The sequence below is a fragment of the Anolis sagrei genome, chromosome 6, assembly GCF_037176765.1.
Source record: "Anolis sagrei isolate rAnoSag1 chromosome 6, rAnoSag1.mat, whole genome shotgun sequence".
NCBI classification, from domain to species: Eukaryota; Metazoa; Chordata; class Lepidosauria; order Squamata; family Dactyloidae; genus Anolis; species Anolis sagrei.
Window position 1 is genome coordinate 102,567,887 of NC_090026.1, and position 26,818 is coordinate 102,594,704.

The following is a 26,818-nucleotide window of genomic DNA, read 5'->3' on the forward strand; positions in this document are numbered from 1 at the left end:
GGGGTGAAGCGCCCCAGCCAATCACAAGCGAGGAACGGGAGGCAAGTTGTAAACATCATTCTGTCACAGACCACCAATCGGATGGCCCGCTTTCATTGGCTCCTCCCCCGGAGCGGAGCAAAGCCAATCACAAGCGACGGGCTGGAAGGAGTCCTCTGGATGTCATTGGCCTGAGCGGAGAAGCCGGAAGAGGAGCTCGGCGGCCCACTCGTGTGACACCCAGCCCGCCTTGGAGGCCGCCATGTGGGGGGCGGGCGGGCCTGGGGTGGCCGCCGCCGCCGCCACTGTCTCCTTGAGCGGCGCCCGGGACTGCTTCCTGCACCTGCCGCCTGGCTTGGCTTCCAGCCTCCGTCTGCAGCAGGTACAGGAGGGCAGGGACGGGGAGGCTGCATCCGGGACTTCGCTTTCCGTGTCCCTGAGGTGACATCCGGGCCTCTCTTTTGGGCAGCCTCCTTCCTAGCCTGGCATCTCGTTGCCTGGCAACAGGAAAGGCCTAGCCGTGGTCCTTGCCTCCTCGTAGTGAGCTTTGGTTTCCTATTTATAGCAACTCTTTAGCAGGCTTGGGCCAACTTGGGCCCTTGGGTGTTTTGGACTTCAACTCCCACCATTCCTAACAGCCTCAGGCCCTTTCCTTTCCCCCCTCAGCCGCTAACCCCAAGGGCCCAAGTTGGCCCAGGCCCGCCTTAAGAGTATTCTACGTTCATGCTTTACTAGTTGTACTGTCATAAGAAATTCAATGTGCAGATTTGACAAATATGAATTTAATATGATGTGTGGGAATGAATGGAAGGATGTATGGAGTTAATAATTTTGGAAATACCAGTAAAAGACCCAGGCCTGCAATGACTAACTACTTGCTTGCTGGACTTGCTAGTGAGAAACCCTGATAAGAACTGGGACATTGATAAAGGAAATGTTTGCAATCTTCCTTATGTTAAGAAGGAATTCAACACAAGCCCTGTGGTTGCCATCGCCAATCAAGAAGAGTCAACATCTGGCCAGGAAACTGAGATGGATCCAGGATGGAAGACATCTATCATTAATTTACAACTTTGGGACTACATCAACAGAATATTCCTACAAAAGACTCAGTCTAATAATGATCAAATTGTGACCAACCTGACGAATCTGGTTCACCCGCTGTGCTCTGCTCCATGGGAAGGAGAGAGATAGTGAACCAATGGATAGTGGCAGATTTGAACGGGAGCAGTCTGGTCACTTTGGGGCTTCTTTCTCAAGGGAAGAGGAAGAAGTGTGCTTTTGGAGTCTTAGGTTTTGTGCAGGGAGGCAGGTTCTGCTGTATTGAAAACAGAGATCTGGTTCTTGGCATTGTTCTTAGGAAAAGACGTTTTGGTGTTATTTATTATTTATTTGCTTTATTTTTATACCGCATTTTTCAGCCTAAATCGGCGACTCAATGCGGTTATGGAACTATGTATTGGCAGGCTGCAGGAAAGCAGGGTCTGGCCTAACAGGTGCTTCTCCAAGGAGGGAGAAAATTATATGGTAATATTTGGGTGCATGAGGATGAATGTGTGTGCATGTGGTGTGAATGCTGAGTGAAAATGTAATTCCCTTTGTTTGTTAGCCATGTAGTTATGAATCCAATGTAGTTGCATAGAATCTGTATGTCTAATGTCATTCTTTGTCTAAATGTTTTTCTGTAATCTGATATACCTTCTTACACTGGAAATTGCAATAAAAAGAACCTATGCTTCAAAGTTATTGAAAAGTCATTCATGACAGTACTGCACAGAGCAATGCAATTCTCTAACATTTCCAAAAACAGGCCACACTAGTTCTATAATATTGTTATTATTTCAGTGTAAAGTCATAGAATCATAGAGTTGGAAGAGACCTCATGGGCCACCCAGTCCACCCCCCTGCCCCCCAACAGATGGCTATCCAGTCTCTGCTTGAAAGTCTTCAAAGAAGGTGCCTCCACCACACTCTGGGGCAGAGAGTTCCACTGCTGAACAGCTCTCACAGTCAGAAAGGTCTTCCTAATGTTCAGGTGGAATCTCCTTTCCGCCATTGTTCCACATCCTAGTCTACAGGACAGCGGAAAACAAGCTTGCTCCCTCCTCCCTATGACTTCCCTCACTTATTTATACATGGTCATCATGTCACCTCTTAGCCTTCTCTTCTGAAGGCTAAACATGCCCAGCTCTTTAAGCCACTCCTCATAGGGTTTGTTCTTTAGACCCTTGATAATTTTAGTCGCCCTCCTCTTAGTCCAAAACAAAGGATCATGAAGTGAGATGGTTTTCTGCTCCCAATCCCACAACAAAGTTTCAAGTGCACTGTTGCAACCAAACTAACCAATAGTAGTTTATGATCCCTAAAATTTTAGAGACTGGAAGAATTTAAAAATGTCCCTTGGTGCCTATGGACTGCATGAGAGTGAGAAAAGAGGGGCAGCGTTTCACTGTCTCATTTATTTATTTATTTATTTACGGTGAAAGCTGTTCAGCAGTGGAACTCTCTGCCCCGGAGTGTCATGGTGGTTTCTTCTTTGGAGGCTTTTAAACAGGCTGGATGGCCATCTGTCGGGGGTTCTTTGAATGCTATTTTCCTGCTTCTTGGCAGGGGGTTGGGCTGGATGACCCACGAGGTCTCTTCCAACACTGTGACTTTATGATTCTATGATTTGTATACTGCCCTTCTCAGCCCGAAAGTGACTCAAGGCGGTTTGCAGTCGGCAATAATTCGATGCCCCACCAGACGTAAAATACAGTTAAAAACATTTAGCATATAATATAAAAACCATATAAAAGCAATAAAAACATAAATCATCAGCATCTTCTTACTAAAGTCATTTTCCAGTCCCATCGTCAAGTCATTCCATAGTTCCATATTTGCCTGTTACGCTGCATCTGGGAAAGCAATATACAAGTAAAATATCACAATTAAAACAGCAAAGAAAACACTTATGGGGGATCTTTTTGACAGAAAGAATCTGCAAGGAAAAGGTTCAGAGAAAACAAGGAAGCAGAAACTCTTCTGAAACATTAACATCTGGGAAATGTTAATACTCTATAGATAATAATAATAATAATAATAATAATAATAATAAAAGTAATAACTCCATCGCCCTGAAGGGACTCGAGGCAGTGCACAAGGGGACATGCCCACCAAAACAGGTTAGAACAAGCATATAAATATAATCATCAACAACAGCAAAAACAAATAAAAACATCATAATCAAACAACATCATGGCTGAACAACAAATGATGGGTTCGGACTAATGATTCCTAAGTGCAACAAATTCCTACATAGAGCCAAGGGAAAGTGTGACAATCTGAGCGTGGAGCTAGGAGGCTAATGCCCTTACGATAAGCATTCATAGACTCAAGTTACAAAAGTACTGTATCTGTAGCCACTTGTTGATGTCAGACAAAGAATAATGAGTGATGCATGCTGTTACTCCCTCTCCTTTCTCTCATTTTAAATGGAATTAACAGGATCAAGCTGTGAAAACTTCCTGGGACAATCAGACTGTGTTCCTGGGCTGGACAGAAATCAGGCATTGTCGTCAGTGTAGTGGCAACATTGTTGAAATAAACAGACAGCTAGCAGAGAAACTTGGCATCAAAGATGGACAACAGGTTTGAAATTTAGAATATTACAAGAATAAAATTGTTGTTGTTGTTGTTGTTGTTGTTGTTGTGATTTAGAATCCTGATTGTGCCATTGCATGTGGATTTTGTTAATTTTAAATGTTACCGCCCATTTGCCTCCTAGTGGAAATTCCCTTTTAAGGACATTGTGTATCCCATCTAAGGAAATGTACAGAACTATGCCATTCATTGTAGCGCTTGTTCTATTACTATGTGATTGTGTACTAATTCAGTTTCTACCAGGAAGAAGTCAGAGGTGTCTAACCAGCAGGGGGAGTGTTTGCCCTATATGAGCAAAAGTGACTACATTCCCCTCTCCTCACCTTTATAGGTACACTAGCTGTGCCCTGCCACGCGTTGCTGTGGCCTATAGTAAAACTTATCAAAGTTGAGGTAGATATCTGGACTATTATGAAAGAGAGGTCCCTACCTATTCCTTCCCCCTTTTCCTCCCCCTTTCTCTCCTTTCTTCCTTCTCTACCTCTTTCTTTCTTTCCTTCTTTCACTACTTGGTTTCATCCTTCTCTCTTTCCTTCATTCCCTCCCCCTTTCTTCCTTTGCCTTTCTTCCCTCCCTGTTTGCTTCCTTCTTTCACTTTTTATTTCCTTTTATTTCACCACCATCATAACAATAACAATAATGCAATGCATTGCCTCCGGGACCTGACACCTCTCCCATTCCCCCTAAAAGGGTCTCAGAGGAACAATAGCATAATAATAATAATAATAGAAATAACAACCTTGACCCACCACGTGTTGCTGTGGCCAATCTTCCCTCTTTCTCTCCTTCTTTACCTCCCTCCCTCCCTCCCTCCCTCCCTCCCTCCCTCCCTCCCTCCTTCCTTCCTTCCTTCCTTCCTTCCTTCCTTCCCATCTTTCCTTCTCCTCTTCTTTCTCTTATCTCTTTCCTTCCCCCTTTTTCTTTCTCTTCTGCTGTCTCTCTTTTCTTTCCTTCCATCTTTCCTTTTCTTTCCTTTTCTTCTTCCTCTAACTTTCCTTCCTTCCCCCTTTTTCTTTACCTCCCTTTCTCTTTCTTCCTTCTTTCCTTCCTTCCTGTCTTTCCTAGATTTTGACAGGGCGGGAAGGGGCGGGGTGGGGTTTGGAGGTGGCGTGAAGTAAAAGGAGGTAAGATTGGGGCAGGGGAGTAATGGAGCGTGGGGTTGCATGTGTGTGTGCGGCAGCGGGGGGAGTGATGGAGCGTGGGGTTGCGTGTGTGTGTGCGGCGGCGGGGGAGTGGGGTTGCGTGTGTGTGTGCGGCGGCGGGAGGAGTGGGGTTGCGTGTGTGTGCGGCGGTGGGGGGAGTGATGGAGCGTGGGGTTGCGTGTGTGTGTGTGGCGGCGGGGGGGTGGGGTTGCGTGTGTGTATGCGGCGGCGGGGGGAGTGATGGAGTGTGGGGTTGAGTGTGTGTGTGCGGCAGGAGGTGTGTGTGTGCGGGAAGCGGCGCGGCGGGGCTTGGAGTGGGCATGGTTTCCGCAGAGGGAACGTTGGCCGGAAGGCCATGTGCGCGCACCAGGGAACTTGCGGCTGGGCGCCAATGCGCATGCTCAGTTGTTTTGCCGTTTTGTGAGTGTGTTGTTGTGTTGTTTTTCATTTTGAGTAGATATTAGGCCTGTGCGGTTTCGTTCGTTAATTTCGTAATTCGTAAAACATTCGTTAATTTTTGCATTTACGGTACGATAACAAAACATATTTTCAAACCCGGAAGGGTTTTTAAATATCGAAACGGCAACTCCCACAGTATTTACGAGCTTTCGCCCGTTTTGTAAATGGGGCGGGCGGGGCGAAGGGGCGGCGCGAGCGCACACCCAGTGAGCCAAGCACCGCCCCTGCCTGTTGGGCGCCCGGCCCGCGCGCGCTCACCCTTACAACCGGCCTCCGCGCGCCATCCAATCGGCTCCGGCTCCTGCGCCCTCCTCCTCCTCCTGGCACTTCCTGCAACACAGCTGGGAGGAGGAGGAGGAGGAGGAGGAGGGCGCAGGAGCCGGAGCCGATTGGATGGCGCGCGCGCGCGCGCTCACCCTTACAACCGGCCTCCGCGCGCCATCCAATCGGCTCCGGCTCCTGCGCCCTCCTCCTCCTCCTCCTCCTCCTGGCACTTCCTGCAACACAGCTGGGAGGAGGAGGAGGGCGCAGGAGCCGGAGCCGATTGGATGGCGCGCGCGCGCTCACCCTTACAACCGGCCTCCGGGAGGAGGAGGAGGAGGAGGGCGCAGGAGCCGGAGCCGATTGGATGGCGCGCGCGCGCTCACCCTTACAACCGGCCTCCGCGCGCCATCCAATCGGCTCCGGCTCCTGCGCCCTCCTCCTCCTCCTCCTCCTCCTGGCACTTCCTGCAACACAGCTGGGAGGAGGAGGAGGAGGAGGAGGAGGAGGGCGCAGGAGCCGGAGCCGATTGGATGGCGCGCGCGCGCTCACCCTTACAACCGGCCTCCGGGAGGAGGAGGAGGAGGAGGGCGCAGGAGCCGGAGCCGTTTGGATGGCGCGCGGAGGCCGGTTGTGTGAGTTTTCAGGGCATGGTTTCAGACCATGTTCCAGAAGCATTCTCTCCTGACATTTTGCCCACATCTATGGCAGGCATCCTCAGAGGTCTGTTGGAAACTAGGCAAATGGAGTTTATCTATGGAATGTCCAGGGTGGGAGAAATGAAAGCCATTCAATGCTAATCAAGGTGACCATTACTGCAACATTCACACTTACAAAATGTTTTGTAAATATTTACGAAATTTCGTAAATAACAAAACATTTTTTTGGAAAGTTTTGTAAATATTTTAAATATCGAAACAAAAAAACACCCCAATTACAAATCGATTTTAGAAACAAATTTTTTCTTGATCAAACAGGCCTAGTAGATATGTTTGTACCTTGTGGGTTGTGTTATGGGCACGGGAATTTTGGTTAAGTTTTGTTGGGTTTTTTTTTAGTTTTGTTCTTTTGCCGTTTTGTGAGTGTGTTGCTGTGTTGTTTTTCATTTTGAGTAGATATTTTGTACCTTATGGGTTGTGTTATGGGCACGGGGATTTTAGTTAAGTTTCGTTGGGGGATTTTTGAGTTTTGTTGTTTTGCCGTTTTGTGAGTGTGTTGTTGTGTTGTTTTTCATTTTGAGTAGATATGTTTGTACCTTGTGGGTTGTGTTATGGGCACGGGGATTTTGGTTAAGTTTCGTTGGGGGATTTTTGAGTTTTGTTGTTTTGCCGTTTTGTGAGTGTGTTGTTGTGTTGTTTTTCATTTTGAGTAGATATGTTTGTACCTTGTGGGTTGTGTTATGGGCACGGGGATTTTAGTTAAGTTTCGTTGGGGGATTTTTGAGTTTTGCTGTTTTGCCGTTTTGTGAGTGTGTTGTTGTGTTGTTTTTCATTTTGAGTAGATATGTTTGTACCTTGTGGGTTGTGTTATGGGCACGAGGATTTTGGTTAAGTTTCGTTGGGTTTTTTTTTAGTTTTGTTGTTTTGCCGTTTTATGAGTGTGTTGTTGTGTTGTTTTTCATTTTGAGTAGATATGTTTGTACCTTGTGGGTTGTGTTATGGGCATGGGAATTTTGGTTAAGTTTCGTTGGGGGGTTTTTGAGTTTTGTTTCCTCGTTGGATGCCCCTAACAAATTTATATATATAGATGTTTTTCAAGCATGAATACTATCAATTGCTTTATCTAAGATCAGTTTACATGGCCTTGATTCATCAAATCTAAAGAATAGTGTAAAGAATTAAGACAAAATGGAAATGAAAGAAATGAATAAATAACTTTGAAAATTGATCTGTATGTTCATTTGTTCTTTTTATTCATATATATGTTTTTCTCATTTTGTATCCATTAAATATTCAGGCTCAAAACTGGAAATCCCTTCGGGGAAAGAAGGGCGGAGTATAAATATGGGAAATAAAATAAATCTTTCTATACAATATTAACGTGCAGATGTAACTGTTTACAACAATTTCAGTGGCAAACAGTGCTTGCTGCTAGATTTGCCATTTGTGATCATATGTAATGGGGGACAGTAATAAAGGGAAAGAACAGAACTGATAGCATTTTGTTGAAAGTTATTTATACAGACCTGAAAAGTTTGTGAGAAAATAAGTAAGCCACAGTCAATGGCGCCAGCACAAGTCTAGTATAACAAGTACTCGTGGTTTATCCCCATTGCCAGCATTTTGGTGTTTCCTCGAAAGGTCATACCAATGCAAAGTAATACTGTTGGCAGAACTTTGTTATTTCTCCACAGATTGACAGTATTTTTTACAACAAAATGTTTTGTCTGCTAGGTATTTCTCCAGCCTTGTTCCCAAGTTTTGTCCTGTCAGCAAGTAGAAGTGGAACCACTCTCTGCAGATTATTGGGAAATATTGGTAATAAAATTATTTCTTTTTAAAAGATTTCTTAATCTTTTTGAAAACATTCTGGTGCTCTTCATTTTCATTCCTCTCTTCTCAACCTAATATTTACTGTATATAAGAGTTCCCTATTGTTCAGATCCAACTTTGTGCACAAACACAGGTGAGGTTTAATATTTCCTAATATTTCCTAATTTTTGTTTAAATTATTGTAGGAGCTGTATGCTTCCTCACTTGAAAGCCATCTTCTTGACCAAATTCGAATAGTGTTTCCTAAGGCTATCTTCCCAGTGTGGGTTGAACAGCACACTTGTATATATATCCAGATTGGTAAGTCTTCGTGCTCACCTTTCTATAGCATAGAAAGAGTAATCACAGTTAGCACCTATAGTAATGTTTTCTCTCTTTAATTTCAGTTGCACTAAAACCAGCTGCTCTTTATGGGAGACTTGAACCTCGGACAGAGCTTTTTGTTCGGCCTAAACCGCGTGAGCAGGGAGAACGCTCCACCATGGGTCCTTCTGACAAAAATGACATTTTACAGGACAGTGTTCCTAAACCCACATTAGATCCAAGAGAAGCTACCAAAGAACTGGGTGCCAAAGAAACTAATTTAGATATGGACGCTCATGAGCATAAGCCAGAGACAAAAGCATCACTAGGGGCAAACGTCCTGCCAAATATATGGAATTTTATTGGGAGTATTTTCTCTTATTCCTCAGACAAGAAACAGGACACTTCCTGTAGTACTGGTGAACTGAATTCTGTCAAAGACAGCCTGTTGAACTTGATTCATATGGATTCTGTATTCAGAGTATGCCACGTTCAGCCCCCCAGTGTACAAAGTGCATTGACAGCATCTACATTTCAGAAATGTAACACGATTCATGTTTTTCCATGGCACCTAGAATTCTCCTCTTTAGATAACAATATTAAAGTGTCTTATGGGAAGATGAGTAAATTGCTTTCTCCAACAACACAACAGCATCACGAATCAAAGCAGAATCTAATGTCAAAGAAAGAAAAGCAGATGATCAATGCAAAAGATCAAAAGCAGCCCAGCATCAGTAAAAGTGAAGAATCCAATGAAATTGTTGTTGTACAAATAATATGGAGTGGATTTGAGGACCTAAAGAGTGCCATAATGTGCAATAACAATGTGGAGCAATTGCATATTGGAAGAGTTTGGGTTAGTCTCGTTTAAGAAACCTGTAGAAGATTTACATCAGTTTTAAATGTGGAAAAATGTTCTTTCTGATTAATATTAAAATTGTAAATGCCTTCCCAGAGATTCGCCAGTCCAGTGCCCCCAAGCAGCCCTCAGCTCCTTACAACCCATCCTTTGGAAATAGAAAGGGACCAACATCATCCATGAAAAGTATACACAGTTGAGAGAAGGCCCGAGAAAATTCATTTTATTCACTTTACTTTGTTGTGAATTTGTAGCCATCTGTAAACATAGTTTTTTTCATGTCAAGTTCAACTTCAGAAACTGCAAGTTGCTTCTGGTGTGAGAGAATTGGCCGTCTGCAAGGACGTTGCCCAGGGGACGCCCAGATGTTTTACCATCCTGTGGGAGGCTTCTCTCATGTCCCCGCATGGGGAGCTGGAGCTGACAGATGGTAGCTCACCCCGCTCCCCAGATTAGAACCGCAACCTTTCAGTCCGCAGTCCTGCCGGCGCAAATTATCAAACATAATTTTACAAATATACTTTTGATTAACTGAAGGGTTGTATTCTCGCACCCACCTCCACAAGTTTCCAGGCAAATGTTGATACTTCAAACGTTGTCGGAGTCTTTGAATGTATAGAATTAAATTTTTCTTCAAATTCGGTACTGGAAGGAATGTCTCAGTGGAATTTGTAGAATGCTCTTAAGCATGTGTTCTTTCACAAATCTTGTTTTTGTATTCTAGATACCTGAACTGTTGAGAAACAAACTACAAATAGAAATACATGCAGCTGTCAGAATATCCTCAGTGAATTCAGATCCTAAAACTCCAACATATCTTAGACTGCACCCCGAAAGAAGTTTAGTGAGTTTACAGTTTAATTTTGCCAAGCTGGTTTTAGTGTCTTGTCTGTTTATAGTTAAGGAAATTCATGTTTTGTTAACATTTGTTTGACTAATCTTATTACTAAAGAATAATTAATCTGTGCTTAGTAAGACCTCAGTTAATGAGTTAATGTGTTGTTGATTTTTTGAACAAATATCTGTTGTGTAAAATGATTAGGAAGATTTATTTCACCACCTATCCTTTCATCCCTGCTTCTTTTTAGAATGAAGATATCGGTGAAGATGATATTAAAAAGGCCTTTACTTTGTGGCTACAGGATTACATCAACATTCCTTTGATTATAGGAAACACAAGCTATATACAGTTAGCTCTTAAAGAAGGTGAGGAAAACACTAAACATCTGTTTCCTAAGAATCTATGGATCTGGTTGTCTCAGCTTAGATCACCTTTCATACCCACCCTCCATTTTATTTTGCCTTGCTGTAAGAGCATTATAGACAATGTATAGTCCCTTCGGGTGTATTCAATCTCTTTCCTCTACTTTTCCATATTTTCTTGTGTTACATCTTCATCATCATCATCATCATATTTAATTACTTATTAATCGCCCTCCATCCGAGAATACTCTAGGCGATTTACAGCTAAATTGTAAAAGATAAAATACATACATACAGAAATTAAAAATTATCTTTGAACTGAAATGGGTGTAAATGGCCTTGTTCCCCATTGATGTACAGAAGATATTCAGTGTAATAAAAATGCAGCAAAATAAACACACATGCATACAGAGAGAGGAACAAAACTTAAGCAAAAAAATACTTAAGCAAATAATGTGGCACTTATATTTTGTTTTCAGTAACATTCTTCGTGGATTAGTCAAGTTAGCAGCATATGAAATGCTGGAAAAATGCTTCTGAGCAGTTTAATGAGAAAAATTGCTTTACAGTTATTATTTGATATCAAAGTCGGCCCTTGGTATCCTAAGTGGTTTGATTCCAGAAGCATCTGTGGGATATTTAGGGCTTCGGGAATTTAAATTCTCCCTAACATACTATGCAAATGCATCCTAAACATACTTATGTGAATGTCCTCTCACCATTTTTTCTTCAGTAGCATTTCTTTTTCCCTTTTTCTTTTGCCTCCTTTTTTTCCATTGTGGAATAATACTTTTTAAAAGACCGGAAAAGTATGACAAGGAAAACAATGCCCTTAGGTGTGGTCACCAACATATTGTTACTCTATTGTGAAAATGAACTTGATTTTTTTAAAAAAATGTTGTTCATTAATCAGATCATTTTAATTGAGGAAAATCAAATCAGTTACTTAATACTTAATGTCATATATTGAGGAAAATACACTTGTTGGGGAAAATGTGACCCTTTTATGTGGGAAATGGTGTATAGTAAAAGCATCATAAGCTACAACTGTTATAGAGAAAATGATCATTTTTAAGATTTTCTTTTAATAACATCAGATCAGACTGATGTTGAAGAACCTCACCCTTAGCATCTTCAAATTGGATCTCGCCAGTTAAGCAAGATGTGATACTAAAAAGGCTTATTGACAGACCATAACACTTGTTTCTTTTGAATTATCTAGATTTTATTATAGGTTATTTTCATACAATACAAAATGTGGAAAGTCATAAAATCTGGCATTTCACTTTCTGACACAGGCGAATTAATAATACCTTTTGTGTTCTGAAAGGTAAGGAAGATTTTGTCCTCAGTGTAGTCACTTCCGAAGAGGAAAAGGCAAAGGACACTTTCATCTTGAGTCCTAGTTTGCTGCAGAAGGCCAATATACAAGTAAATATTGCTTTTTTCAGGTATCCAATAGTTTAATTATATACATTCTATCATTTTATTCTTTGGGTTTATTTCATGTTAGTTCTTTTTGCCTTTTTGTATGAAGCTTTGTGGGGAAAATTCTAAGAGCATTTTCTATTTAAATTCCATCACAATTTTGAATGATGGGATTTATTAGGCTTTCAAAGAAGGAACTGTGAAGTAGCTCTCCCACTACTCTCAAAATAATTTTCCAACCATCTCTTCTTTTAGGGTGAAATATTTATATTTTCTAATATTCAGGGATTTTGACATCTTTAATCACTATAGAATTGATAAGCTGAAAATTGTATAGTCAAGACGAATTTGTATAAACAGTGTGAAAGTCATGTAGTAACTTTAGATGTGGTATTGGATTCTTTCCCTGCCTTATTATTTACAGTTGTTGATAGATTTAGCTTCAGGGAAAACTTGTCAAACACACCTGCTTTTTTGACATGCACATTTCTTTCCTTCATGATATATCTGGCTGTTTGAACCTAGTCTGATATTATGTTCTACATCTGATAAGTCTGGTCTTTATTAAAGTATATAGTCAGTATCACCCCAGCAATTATACTGTAGTAGTGCAATCCTATATATGTCTCCCCAGTAAGTAAAAGCCTTTCCAGATAGGCCCTTGTAGAGAAATGTTTATTATAGAGTGTTTATTATATTGTATTTAAACTGTATTTATGTATTACATTTATTGCCATGGCCTAACTGTGAGGGATAGGTTGCCATGGTAACACAGCCTCAGAGGAGGTGGGCGGAGCTTAAGGAGAAAAAGGTTTGAAAGTGGCAGTTAAGCTTCAGTCCGGTGGATGAGACCCGGAGAAGAGCAGAGCCAGTTAAGGGCTCTGGGAAATAGCAGAGTCAAGAAAGGACTCTGGGGAAAGTAGTTTAGTCCGGTGGATGAGACCCGGGGAAGAGGAGAGCCAGTTAGGGCTCTGTTGTGAAGCTGTGAGAATTCAGTAGTTCCTAGAATTTGTGAATATTTCTTCAGCAAGAGAGCTGAAGGTGTTGCCTTGTTAGATTGCTTAGGTTAAAAGAATCTAACATAGGGGGTTTTCAGGATTGCCAGTAAGGAAAGACTGGTGATCAGTGGTTTGTTCCGAGTATAGGGCAAACAGTGTGGATATTCACAATAGGGAACTCTGAAGTAGTATAAGCACTTCACTAAGAAGGAGTTTGTAGATTTGTAACATCAGAAGCATGTATCTCAAACCAGCCATTTTGTAACATCAAGCCTTGTGCCAAGTTCAAATTCTCAAAACTGCAACAATTACGTTCTGTTAACAATAAAACTTGTTCTCTTTGTATTTCAAACCTGCCTCCTCCATTGCTTTTATGCTTGGTGCATTCCACACTACCAAAGTCACCTCACAACACAACTAAAGATAAACAGAGACATAATCCAGCGTCTCTAAACATATTGGTGGCAGCTTAATTGATATTTAAAAGAAGGTTCCTCACAGAATATTGGCGGCATTAAAGAAGATTAATACTTCCTCACACAATTTTTGGTGGCATCTAGTGGGATTAGCGCTTCTTCACAGCCCTATATCCCAGGATCTGATCCCACGTTTTCTGTTTATCCCAGATTATCTGGGAGTACGGCAGTGCGGACTCGTATAATCCAGTTTAAAGCAGAAAACCTGAGATCAAATCCTGGGATATAGGGCCTGTCTGGAAGGGCCCTTAGTTTCATTAAGGTCAATAAAGCTTACAGAAGTTCTAGAGAAGTAAATACAAGATTATAGCTTAAAAAGCTTATCTCTAATTATTTTCTTCATGTCTAAATAGTAACTTATGTTCTGTTGTACAGGTTTTAGTAAAGCCAATGACTACAGTAAGCAGTGGTGGTAGTGAACAGTCTTTTGACAAGTTTCTTCCACACCTCAGCCTGAATTCTTTGGGGTAAGACATTTTGACAGTACCATAAACCAGAAAAAGTCAACTATTAAATAAAGTGGGAATTGTAAGATTTTTGAAAAACACAGTATAAGAACATTGAACAATGTAACTATTCAGAGCTTTATAGTTAAACAGGTCATCCTGGAGGTCATCCTGCCCAGTCAGGATTTAAACACACAGTTAGTTTTAATCCCACAAAGTTAGGCAAAATCAGAAGCAACAATGAATAAAGGAGAGTCTGATTCTTCCAAGATAGCATACACAAATTGGTGTACAGGTAAAAGCACCTTCTGTTACAATGTGTGCACATCTAGTTGTTTTATCTGAACAGTATCATATATAAAGTGGCTACAGTGAAGAGTTTGTTAGGCTGCAGCATTTTCACACATTCTAATAAATATTTCATGGTTTTGCCATGGCCACGAATGGGAGGCAGAATTGGGCTGGAAAGTTATTTTAGACTTCTTTAAGCTCAAAGGTATTCTTGAACAACCATCCTTTTCTTATATGTTATTTGATTTTATTGGGATGGAAAAAGTTACTTCTCAGTTTTGCTAACATTTCCTTTGCAGAGGAGTAGATGACCTAGGAGCCTCCTCTTTTAAGCACCTATCTCACAGCCTTTTGGGCCGACCACTGTCTCGAAAGCTTGCCCCCATATCTGCAGGACTACGCAGCGGAGGTATCTTAATCACTGGAGCAAAGGTAAATATCTGACACTTCTTGGCATCCAAAAATACGTTTCTGTCTTTCTTTTTTCTTTTCTTTTGGTTTACAATATTTTTATTGTTTCAACTTTACAATATCTTGCTTGCGCTTAGTTTTCATTGGTGCTCATATTTTACACACTTCATTTCTATGTAACATTGCTTTTATCTGCACCCTCTCTTTTTATACTTCCTTCTCTTTTAAAAAAAAAGGAAAAATGGGGAAAAATGGGGGGGGGGGAGGAGGGGGAAGATAGGTGACCTCTGGTCTATCTCAATCTAGTCACAAAGAAAGCTAATGTCATATGAAAGTGCACTGACCCAGGGCTGTTTATGACAACGGCTATGTCTCTATGTAATAGGTGATGTTATTTTATGTGATGTGTTTAATAATATTGTTTCATTAGAGAAGGGTCAATTTTAATGTTTTATACTGTTTTATCGATGGCATTGAATTGTTGCCAATACTGTGAACCGCCTTCAGTCCCCTTTGGGGTTGAGAAGGAAGATACCAATATCGCAAATAAATAAATAAATAAATAAACTTCAACCTCTAGACCTCTCCTTACTAACTTTTCTCATAACAACATGAACAAAAAACTTTAATTTATTCTTCATAATTTTCATTTATTTCATTGGAGCTTGTCTGGAATTAATTTCTGACATTTATTTTCATAGGAACAATAGTTTCATTCAAAGTATGATTTGTGAAGGTTCTAGTCTGAATTTATTTTTCAGGGAAGTGGCAAGTCAACTCTAGCAAAGGCTATCTGCAAAGATGCATACAATAAACTCGATGCCCATGTGGAAGTAGTTGATTGCAAACCTTTAAGAGGTATGTGGACAACTGTGCATTTTCAGTATACAATAGTTTACTATTTTAGCACTATCCTTTACCCAAACAGCTGTGAAGAGTTGTTATATAATGCAGCCATGTCTTGTCCAAGGTTATCCAAAAAGTTGCATGATTTGAGGAATGGTATGAACATTACTTCCTTTGCTAACTGCTTTAATTTTCAGATCTTAAAACTTTCCAAATAAAGACTTGTAATAGGATAATTACGAAACTCCCTGAGTTCAATCAGAATTATAAAAGAGCAAGACTCTGTTCACTCTCTTGCAAAGTCATAAATTGCATTAAAAGCTGCTTCACTTGCTAACTTCATATATTTGTTCTTCAGGGAAAAGGTTAGAAAACATATGCAAAAAACTGGAAGAAGTTTTTCGAGAGGCAAGGTGGAGACAACCATCTGTTGTACTATTGGATGATCTTGATCACATAGCTGGAGTTCCTCTTGCTCCAGAACACGAGAACAGTCCTGAGGCTGTTCAGAGTAATCGCCTTGCCCATGGTACGATCTACTACCTAGATAGTGTCACTAGTTATTTACAACTCTCTTGATTACGGATTACTATGGTTTTAAATTTTATATGCCCAATACTTTCTATGGAAAGTTCAGAGTGTGTTGGTTATACCTTCCAAAAAGTTGTCATCAGACTTTGATATATTCTTCAGTTGACAGCAAACTAAGCTGTGATTTATACATGTAGAATCTTAAAACAGATTTGTTTCTTTCATGTGTTTCTGTAGTTTTAGTTCAAAGCAGCTTCTCTGTTTAGATAAAATATTTCCAGAGGTGTCACAGAAACCAGTGATTCAATTCATAATTTTAATATATTGTTTTATTTTAAACATCTCATGATTTTCTGTTGTGGAACTGAAGGTGACATGTTTAGGATTCTCAGCTAATCATCATCTTCTAAATCTGCTTGCTTTAGCTGGGCAATTATGTTATGTATTCTGAGACATAGTTAGAATTCATGTTTTACATTAACAAATTGAGACATGCAAAAGTCAGCACATAGGTTCAGGTAACAACACATTTAATTATTGTGTAGTGTATCTATTTGCAGATTATAAACAGTCTCTTCCATGTTTAGTACAAGTTTAAGATTTTATTACAAGTTCCCCTCGTATATTGGATATCGATCATTTTAGATAGGAGTTAGAAGTTTTTAATACAGTTGAAGCAAACTAAACATACAATATATTGATTAGCGGGATAGTTATAAAATGCTTTATTGAAAAATACCATTTTTTGAAATAGATTCTATTTATGGAGAAAACAAACACTGATGTGGTTGCTATTTTGTATGATCACCAATCCATAAAATCTAAGTCCTTTATTCTTCTTATTTTAGTCTTGAAAGATATGATAAAAGAAACTATTTCCACATACAGTTCGATTGCACTTATCACCACAAGCCTGTCTGAACAATCACTAAATTCTTTCATTATTTCTGCACAAGGATTTCACATATTTCAATGTTTCCAGCATATCCCCTCTCCAAATCAGGTAAGAATAATGAGCTATAATTTATTTAAAGTATATTCTTCTAGAGTGCATTTAAAATCTTGTGTTCTAAATTATTTTGTCTAGGATGTTGTAAAACAATTGTGCTCAGTATCCACATCTGAATTTTATGAATCTTAAATCATAATTATTGAAATATTGCATTGAAATATAATGTAGCTTTTCCTTGCTTTTTAAATCACTGAATTGTGCCATTCTTTTCTTTCCAGGGACAAAGATACGAAATACTTCGGTCCATAGTAAAAAATAAGCTTGACTCAAATTTAGACCAGTTCTGTGATCTTAATCTCCATCAAATTGCAAAGGAAACAGAAGGATTTGTAGCTAGGGATTTGACAATGTTAGTTGATCGTGCCATACACTCAAGTGTTTCTACCCAGGAAAGGTGTGAAAAAGAAGGTATGTATTATTTTATTCCATCAATTTCCTTCGATCATTTTTTTAAATTTTATTATAAAGCAATTTGTATTATCTAATCCAGTAAAAATATAAGCAGTATTTAACTTATCTGGAACTAATCCTATTAGAACCCTGCAAATCTGCTATTTTAGATGTTGATGCAATCAAAACCCGTGTTTCATTTCAAATATTCTATGGATCTAGTGAGGTGCCTATATAGGGAGTAGGGTGATTAGTACTACTATGTGACACTGTTTACTTGGAGTTGAAATTAAAGAGCCTAAACGTGACCATGTTTTGAGCTACCAGGACAATGTTTATCTGTGGTTTCATTGGACCGGTCAATATTCTCTTGTTTGTGTCAACTTAAAGTGACAAGGTCTTCTGATCTCACATTTGTTACATAGCATTTGGATCCTTTCAGAAATGGATAACCGTACTTGTTGTGCTACCTTCATTGTGTTTCATCAACAGCTATTACAATTCTGGTTGTTTTTTGCTTTGCATAGGATTGTAGGATGTAGCTATTAGACTTACACATGGCTTCCTTTGGCTGTGATTTACTTTGCAAAGCACTCCATAGCATTTTGGATATTGTATACCAAAGTGATGCCTTATAAAACATTATAAAAGTTAATATTTTCTCAATTTTAACAGATTTCATTAAAGAATAGGTTTCTAAGGAGCTTTATAATTTTTTTTACTCATTTTAATAGATTTGGTTCTATCAACAATAGACTTCCAAAAAGCTTTACAGGGGTTCACACCAACATCTTTGAGAAATGTTAACCTCCATAAACCTCAGGATTTTGGCTGGGATCGGATTGGTGGGCTGAAGGAGATACAACAAGTACTTACAGATACTATCCAGCTGCCTGCAAAGGTATTTCTTGCATTTGTAATAAGAAACAAAATCATATTCATAACACTGTGTTTACTGTATGGCAATGATTGTTAAGAATGCAGTCAACCTGCCACCTTCTCTGGGGTTAAGGGTGCAAGGCCCTCATGAAAATGGGAAAAAAAATTATTAATAAATAATGCATTTTTTTTCTGAGAGAAAGCCACTCCAGGAATCGTAGGTCTTCCAGCATGATTCTTTGGTCAACATCTCATTGACCATATAGTCATACAGAAGGTTCTAGAGCAGGCATAGGCAAACTTTGGCCCTCCAGGTGTTTTGGACTTCAACTCCCACAATTCCTCTAGGTGTTTTGGATTTCAACTCCCACAATTCCTAATAGCCTACCAGCTGTTAGGAATTAAGGGAGTTGAAGTTCAAAACACCTGGAGGGCTGAAGTTTGCTCACGCCTGTTCTAGAGAGTCCTAAAATAACATTTTCATCAAATCCACAAAAGTCAGATCCACAAATTGGAGGAATGACTCTATATTGATTTTTGATATCAAAAGTCTGACTCAAAGGTCCAACGTTTTTCATCCAGCTATACATGGGTCTGAGGGATTTTGAAAACAAAGGAAGCAACAACTGAAGCAGTAAGCCAATAAGCAACAGTTGGATTCTAACTCAGTGGAAAAGCAAATCACCAAAGTAGGTTCAGCACCCTGGAGAGTTCCTTTAAAATCCAGCCCAGTTTTGAAGCCACCAGCTGACACTGTTAAAGGGCAAAAACCATCCCATCCCTTTGAACTGCATAGAGATTATGAAAGGAGGAAGATGCAACAGAAGAGGATTATTTGGACAGAATCACTCAAGTTTGGGTCATCTAACTCCATTCATTGACAGTGTATGCATAATGTAGAGTAGAAGATCTGACTAATTTGTGTTAGGGTTAGGTTTGTCTTCCAACCCTGTGCAAACAATAGCCCATAGTTTTGTGAAGAAAACGTTAACAACGTTGCAGTCTGTTCACATAGATGCTGTTTTTTATATCCACACTGTCAGTGAGATGGGTAGGTTCGTCTTGGAGAATAGGGCATAGAGATAGTTAGATTGGATACGATATATATACCAGTTTCCTCAAAATGTAAACACATTTGAGAAAGCAAACACTACTCAAGGCAGTAGACTTAGTCTCTGTGATTACTATATATGTTAGCTTAATCATGATGAAACAATATCACAATGCCCTGTTTGAGCAGGAGGAAACAAGCTGGCAAATCAGTGGAAAATCACAAGAGGAAAAATATAAACTGTAGCTTAAATATGTACTTTTTACTTATATCTTAAAAGAATCATAGTTCAGGAGAGTTTGATTGGTTTTATTTTTAAAAGAAAGGAGAATAAATTATTGGTTGTACTACAGATGTTGATCTTACTAAGAATTGATATATTGATGCATTATATTTTATTAATAGAGTAGAGTCTTGCTTATCCAATATAAACAGGCTGACAGAATGTTGGATAAGTGAAAATGTTGGATAATAAGGTAGGATTAAGGAAAAGCCTATTAAACATCAAATTAAGTTATGATTTTACAAATTAAGCACCAAAACATCATGTTTTACAACAAATCGACAGAAAAAGCAGTTCAATACATGATAACATTATGTAGTAATTACTGTATTTATGAATTTAGCAGAACGTTGGATGAGCGAAGGTCGAATAAGCGAGATTCTACTTTAATACAAAGACATATTATACATTTATAAAATAGCTCAGCAGCCCTGAAACTAAAGGCAATCAGTTGGTATAAAATATATCTATAGAAACTATTTCTGATGACAACATATATTTTCAGTATCCAGAATTATTTGCAAACCTGCCCATACGACAGAGAACTGGAATCTTACTATATGGAGCTCCAGGAACAGGAAAAACACTACTTGCAGGTGTAGTTGCTCGAGAGAGTGGAATGAATTTTATCAGCATCAAGGTAAGAAACTTACATTTGACAAAATATGGTATAGTATCTGTAGTACTAAAAATGTTACGGAAGGGTCAAAATCGTACTAATTATGTGCAAATATAAAACCTAAAACTATACAGTCTTCACTTTCTCCTTCCTCTTGCAACTCCTTCCAACCTTCCACAGACATTTGAATAATTCTTGGATTCTTCTGGGCGAGACTTTGGAATAAAGGGAAATTTACAGGTCCCCTTTGCCCCTTTCGTGGCTGAAACTTCTGTCTGATAAAATATCCTTTTGTCAGCAGAGAGAGATCACTGGATCTGTTTCAAATGTAGAAGAAACCTATATTTTTTATTATCCTTAAAATGGTATGCTGTCCCTTCCATTTTGCTTACTTTCATTCCTTCAAACTAAATAAGAGCTAAATGGCCTGGTTTGTTAAGCGGTATGTTAAGTAGCTGGCTTAATTAAGTAGCCTGGTTTATCTTTATCTTTGTATGTTGCAGGGACCAGAGCTACTCAGCAAATATATTGGAGCCAGTGAACAAGCAGTTCGAGATATATTTAACAGGTTGGGCCCAGATTTATTGTTTTCCTGATTTAATTGTCATGATCAGTGTTAAAAATGGTTTCTAGGGAGTAATGTGAATAAACAGGGCTGGTGGATGTATGATAGAGAGGTGTGAAATAGCAAATATTCCATGCTTCATCTTGGCAGGAGTAATTCATTCCTTCGTTCTTGATTATGTTCAATTACAGAGCTCAGGCAGCCAAGCCTTGCATACTTTTCTTTGATGAATTTGATTCTCTTGCTCCACGGCGAGGTCATGATAACACTGGTGTAACTGACCGAGTTGTTAATCAGCTGTTGACTCAGTTGGATGGAATAGAAAGCTTAGAAGGTAACTATTTAAATGTTCTATCTCTACCTGGAATGTTTCTCTCATTTTTCTGCTTGGAAAGCATTCCTTAAGCTTCTTTATTAACAGGATTTTGTGTGTGTGTCCCCACCCTTTTTCCTCAGGAGTTTATGTCCTGGCAGCCACTAGTCGTCCTGATTTGATTGACCCTGCCCTGCTGAGGCCTGGTCGATTAGATAAATGCTTGTATTGTCCACCTCCTGATCAGGTAGAGAAACAAATCACTGTATCAAATATTTTTTAAAAAAAGTTTTAACTAGGTCTAGCTCACTTCTATTTGAATTCTATTTAATTCTTTACTTTTCAACTAGAGGAGATGAGAGGAGGTTGATTGGTCCCAAGCAGGTCTCAGGGGGAACCATATCCCCCCCTTTTTTCCTAACTGGCCCCAAATGGAAGTCCCCAAAACATTCAGTAGGGCCCCCAAAGCATGTGAAATTGCTGCAAGCCATTTGACTGAGTGTGGGACCTCTTAACACAGATCTCTTGTATTTTGGATCCACATGCGGTCTTATTTCCAAACTCGCCAAGTTAAGATCTTGGGCAACTTTCCAGAGATGTCCTAAGATATGATATTTGATGAACTGTCTTATGAATGCTTAATACTAAAGCTGTTTCAGGAATCATTAGGTTTCCTGAAAATCTCATCTTAAATTGAATTGCATACCTTCATGGCTGGGTCAAGATGCTTGAAACAGCATGGAAAATTCAAGGGAATGTTCCTGCCATGAAATCAGGTTGTTTACGTCAGTGTGTCCTTTCACATGCTATTTTTGCTTCACCCTTGCCCCTTTCTCCAGATCACAAGACAAGACTGAGAATCAAAATGTTAGGTACTATGTTGGGCTAAGAAAAATAGTATTTTAATTATATGATTAAATTTCCTTTTCTTAGGCCTCCCGATTTGATATCTTAAAGGCACTGAGTCACTCTCTCCGTCTGGCCCATGATGTGGATTTTGAGCACTTGGCAGCAAAAACTGAGAATTTCACAGGAGCAGACCTTAAAGCTTTACTGTACAATGCCCAGCTAGAGGCAGTGCATGCTAATTTGGGTTCATCTTTGCCACAGGTAAGAACTCTGCCATTTAAAGAATTCCCTTAAATATGGGTATGATATTGATAATGTTTATCACTGGCTAGAAATCTTACATATGTGGTGTTAGAGACACCTAAAATGCTCTACATTTTTCTTAATTAATTGGAGAGTATGTCACTCAAAAACTTGAAATATTTTTCCATTCCTGAATTTAATAATACTGTAGTTCTATAATGAAATGATTTGAGACACTGGTGAAAGACCCCAGTCTGTTTTTAATGTGTTGTTTTATTTCCGGAAGTGTACGTCATATTTGGCTTGCAGTTTCCTTAGCTCTATATACTTGAGCAGTGGGAGGGGCTGCAGGTCATGTGTCTGTTTAGAACGTGTTTTGAACATGATGACAGTTGAGGAATGACAGTTAAGGCTTGAATCTGTTAGAATACAGATGTCAGTGTTAGAATTTAGAATACAGTTAAGTCTTGAGTCAGCTTGAAGTCTGTTTTTCAGTCAGATGTCAATGTAGGAAGTTAGAAAACTGTTGATGCTTGAATTATTTGAAAGTAGACTCTTATGAGAGCAATATAGTTTTTTAAGAAACTGTTAAAGACAATAAGTTAAAAGATACAAACAGAAACATTTTAAAGTTTAACCTGACAAGAAATGTTCCTGTAAATTAAAATACATGAAGTTATGAGTAAAACAAGCACATTACTTTAAAAGAAGTCTACGTGAATTTTTGTCTGTTGAAAGCATCGAGTAGAAACAAGATACCTATGTGCCCAGCGATCATCCATTGCTCAATAAACTATAGGAGCACCTCCATAACTTTGCTACCCAATAGGTTATGACCTTTACAGATCATAAGCCATAATCCTAATAATCCACCTGTAGTGCATCCCACGTCTTTTCATATCATTATCCAACTTGCCAAGATTTACTGTCTTTTGTAGTGACTCATCTTCATACCAAATGTCCACCTTTTGGTAAGAAGATTCCAAAGCAGTTCACAATAAGAGAAAATACTGGAATGTGACAGTAGAACTATATTAAAATAACTAAGATCATGGAAACTGTCAGAGAAACCAGAGGGCGGGGAGCAAGGGACATAACTGACTTAAAGGTAGAGGGAATTTTGCCGCCTTAGACATTCTAATTTTATTAATCTCCCCCCAAGGACACAGGTTCTAGCTCTGATAGTGACCTCAGTTTATCTTCAATGGTTTTCTTAAACCAAAGCAGTGGGTCAGATGATTCTGCAGGAGACGGAGAAGGAGGCTTGGAGCAATCTTTAATTTCCCTTGAGATGTGTGAGCTGCTTCCTGAAGATCCAAGGTCCAACATCTACCGACTTTACTTTGGCAGCTCCTATGAATCAGAGCTTGGCAATGGAACTGCTTCAGAACTGGTAACTTACTGCTTTTTCCCCAGTTGACCTTCTTCCTTGAACTTTGAAAGAAAAAGTAGGCACACATGTTTTGGAACATTTTTCTTAGAAATCTATCAGTATAGGGTGTCAAAAGGGTGCTTAAGTCTGTTTCTCTTGATCAGCTATTGTCTCAGGAGAGAATTCTTGGGGTTCACTTTAAAACTCTCTTTTATTCTGCATTTTCTTCCATTTTGACTATAGTGGATTTAAAAAGATGTACCTCAGATGTACCAATACAGCATATAGTTGTTCTCTGTCCTTGCCTCATGTCATGCTTTCCTTACCAAAAGCATTACTATTTTGAGGGAAGTCAATGCACACTTTCACAGATGTTTCCTTCTTATGCTTTCCCTGACCTTTTTTTCCTTCCTGTTTCATCCTTCAGAACAAATCAAGTAGAATCCCTGTAAATGCCAAGTACACAAAAAATGGAAAATAGCCATAAGTCAAGGTTTCCATTTTACAGTTAGGTTGCCTGATTAAGAGAACATTTCCTAAAGTGTGTCTTATTTGATGACTCACCTTGGATAAAATATCAATTGTAGTGACGACTTTTGAAGTGCTGTGCCGTATAAAATGAGTGTTTTGCATCTTAATAATATGTATATATTTGTGTGTTTTTCTTTAATATTTTCAGAGTTCTCAGTGTTTCTCAGGACCAAACTCCCTCAGTCATGATTTAACCAGCATCTCCTTGAAGGATTTAGTATCGTCTCAACCCCCACTGTTAAGAACAACTTTACAGGAAGGTTATCAAGAACTGAGTCAAGAACAGATAGAACAACTCAGGGCTGAAATAAACACTATCAAGGCCAACTACAGGAGCAAAAACGGAGTAAGAAACACATTAATACGTGCTAATTCTCCTTTTATACAGGTGTTCATTGCATACTTTTAAATCATAATTGCAGAAATTTAATAACAAAGATTCTTTTTTCTACTGAGTCATAATTACACAAAAGGGAACTATTCAAAAACTGTGCTGACCAATAACAATTGTTGATTTTTAGTCCTTTGTTGCCACCTGCCAACCCCAAACACATAAGATTGTTGTTGTCTCAGATCTTTCCTTAATGGTGCATAAGTCTGACATTGCTTCTAATGTTTTCTCAGAAAGGCTTTCTCAGAAGTAGGCAAGCTAATTCATTCTTCTTTTTTCTCATGGATGAGATGCCAAGAAAATTGTTAGTAATTGTAAGAGTCACCGTACAATTTCAAGGTAAACATTAAGCAATGGTGAAAGTACTGAAGGAAAGAAAAACAGTGCTGTGTAGAATGCGGAAGGAATCATGGGAACTATGAAGGAAAGTAGTAAATTAGCTTAACTATCTCTTTCATTGTACTTTTTTTGGACATATGTTTTTAGGAAGAAGTCACTCCTAGCTTGTCACTACTAAATAAGAGACCTGTAAACGTTACTCAGAATCACCTAATGGCTGCACTTGCAAACACAAAACCATCGGTTAGTCAAGATGACTGGAAAAAATTCACTGAACTGTAAGTAAATCATTTTAATCCCTGTTGTATGTAAAAATGCTCATTGCAACCACTTTTCCAGAATGTGAAAGAACCAGCTGAAGAATATAAAGCTTGGGTTGCTGTGAGTTTTCCAGGCTGTATGGCCATATTCCAGAAGCATTCTTTCCTGACATTTCACCCACATCTATGGCAGGCATCCTCAGAGGAAACTAGGCAAGTGAGCTTTATATATCTGTGGAATGTCCAGGGTAGGAGAAAGAACTCTTGTCTGCTTGAGGGAAGTGTTGATGTTGCAATTGGCCAGTTTGATTAGCCTTGAATTGCCTTGCAGCTTCAAAGCCTGGCTGCTTCCTGTCTGGGGAAATAATTTATTAGGAGATGTTAGCTGGCCCTGATGGTTTCATGTCAGGAATTCCCCTGTTTGTTGGATATAACACTTTATTTACTGTCCTGATTTTGGAGTTTTTTAAAATATTAGTTGCCGGATTTTGTTCATTTTCATGGTTTCCTCCTTTCTGTTGAAATTGGCCACATGCTTGTGGATTTCAATAGCTTTTCTAATCAAGGTGGCCAGTTGCAACATTCACACTTGCCTCAAGCAGACAAGAGTTGTTTCTTCCACTCTAGACATTCCACAGATATATAAATCTCACTTGCCTAGCTTCCAGCAGACCTCACAACCTCTGAGGATGCCTGCCATAGATGTGGGTGAAACGTCAGGAGAGAATGCTTCTGGAACATGGCCACACAGCCCGGAAAACTCACAGTAACCCAGTGATTCCGGCCTTGAAAGCCTTTAACAGCACAATATAAAGTTTGCTTTTGTAAAAAGTACTGTCATATTTATCCACTTCATATCTTTTGGTGGTTAATTGTGTTTTACCATTTTCTTTTGAAATATATTTCAGATGCTAATGAGCTGCTTTTTTTCTTTCTTTCTTTTTTCTACTTACCTTCTTTTAGCTACGAAACATTTCGAAATCCAAAGAGGAAAGGGGCCAGTGGAGCAACTTTCAAACCAGGACAAAAAGTGACGTTAGCTTAACTACTGTTTATATAGTGGTAATTTTGATAACTGAGAAATTTTCATAGAAAAGAATTTACCTTGCTAAATCAGATGGACATTTATACCTCTGGGTATGTTAATGCTAAAATAACAAACAATAGATTTCTGTGATGTTAATTTTTGTAAAGTTGTTTTATATAATTTTAGTTTTCGGATAATGTTTTCCTGAACAACTACATTAAAATATTTGAGACACTATTAGCCACCATGTGTTTTAATTGTATTTTTTCCTTATGAGTTTGTGGATGGCAGGGAAAAGGAAATATGCAAAGATGGGTCAAACTTGAGATTATGTGATGGACTATCAGGTCATATCCAGCCCCTAGGATCAGTTTTATGGGGCCCAGGAACCCACAGAGGTTATTTTTTTCAATATGTCATTTCTTACTCCTGCCCACTTGTAAAATAACACCTTACTCCTCATTTCTGGAAGGTTCTACTCTTCATTTTGCTGTATTTTCCATATAGAATATTTTTAATCCCCAGGTGAGGCTTTTTTCCTGAACTGGAAGGTGCCCAGACACAAATCAAGGAACATGAAAGGCGGCACTGCAGACTAATTCAACCAGATAAGTCAGCCATAGCAGAGCACCTGTTGAGCACTTGATGTGGACACAGCATATTATTTGAGAACACAGAAATGCTGGACCACTCTAACAACCACCATGTCAGGCTACACAGAGAAGCCATTGAAACCCACAAGCATATGGACAATTTAAACAGAAAGGAGGAAATCATGAAAATTAACAAAATCTAGCTACCAGTATTTTAAAAATCTCTAAAATCAGGTCAGTAAATTAAGAATAACACCCCAAACACGAAATTCCAGACAAGAAAAAATCAGGAGTAGCTAACACATTCCAACAAAGGATTCCCCCAGGCAGGAAG

At 39.2% G+C, this 26,818-nt stretch overlaps 1 protein-coding gene across 1 annotated transcript; it reads left to right on the plus strand.

Annotated features, from left to right (window-relative positions):
• The first annotated feature begins 169 nt into the window (after positions 1–169).
• On the plus strand, positions 170–26,135 carry PEX1 (peroxisomal biogenesis factor 1). The gene is made up of 24 exons (XM_060782261.2): positions 170–361; positions 3,466–3,609; positions 7,877–7,960; positions 8,161–8,275; positions 8,362–9,134; positions 9,862–9,981; positions 10,226–10,343; positions 11,671–11,771; positions 13,618–13,709; positions 14,279–14,411; positions 15,152–15,248; positions 15,595–15,765; positions 16,616–16,770; positions 16,998–17,187; positions 17,904–18,070; positions 19,888–20,022; positions 20,505–20,569; positions 20,758–20,900; positions 21,023–21,126; positions 21,813–21,989; positions 23,134–23,364; positions 24,023–24,220; positions 24,752–24,882; positions 25,828–26,135. The coding sequence occupies exons 1-24, from the start codon at positions 242–244 to the stop codon at positions 25,907–25,909; spliced, it is 3,846 nt and encodes a 1,281-aa protein (XP_060638244.2). The 5' UTR covers positions 170–241; the 3' UTR covers positions 25,910–26,135.
• Positions 26,136–26,818: the final 683 nt, after the last annotated feature.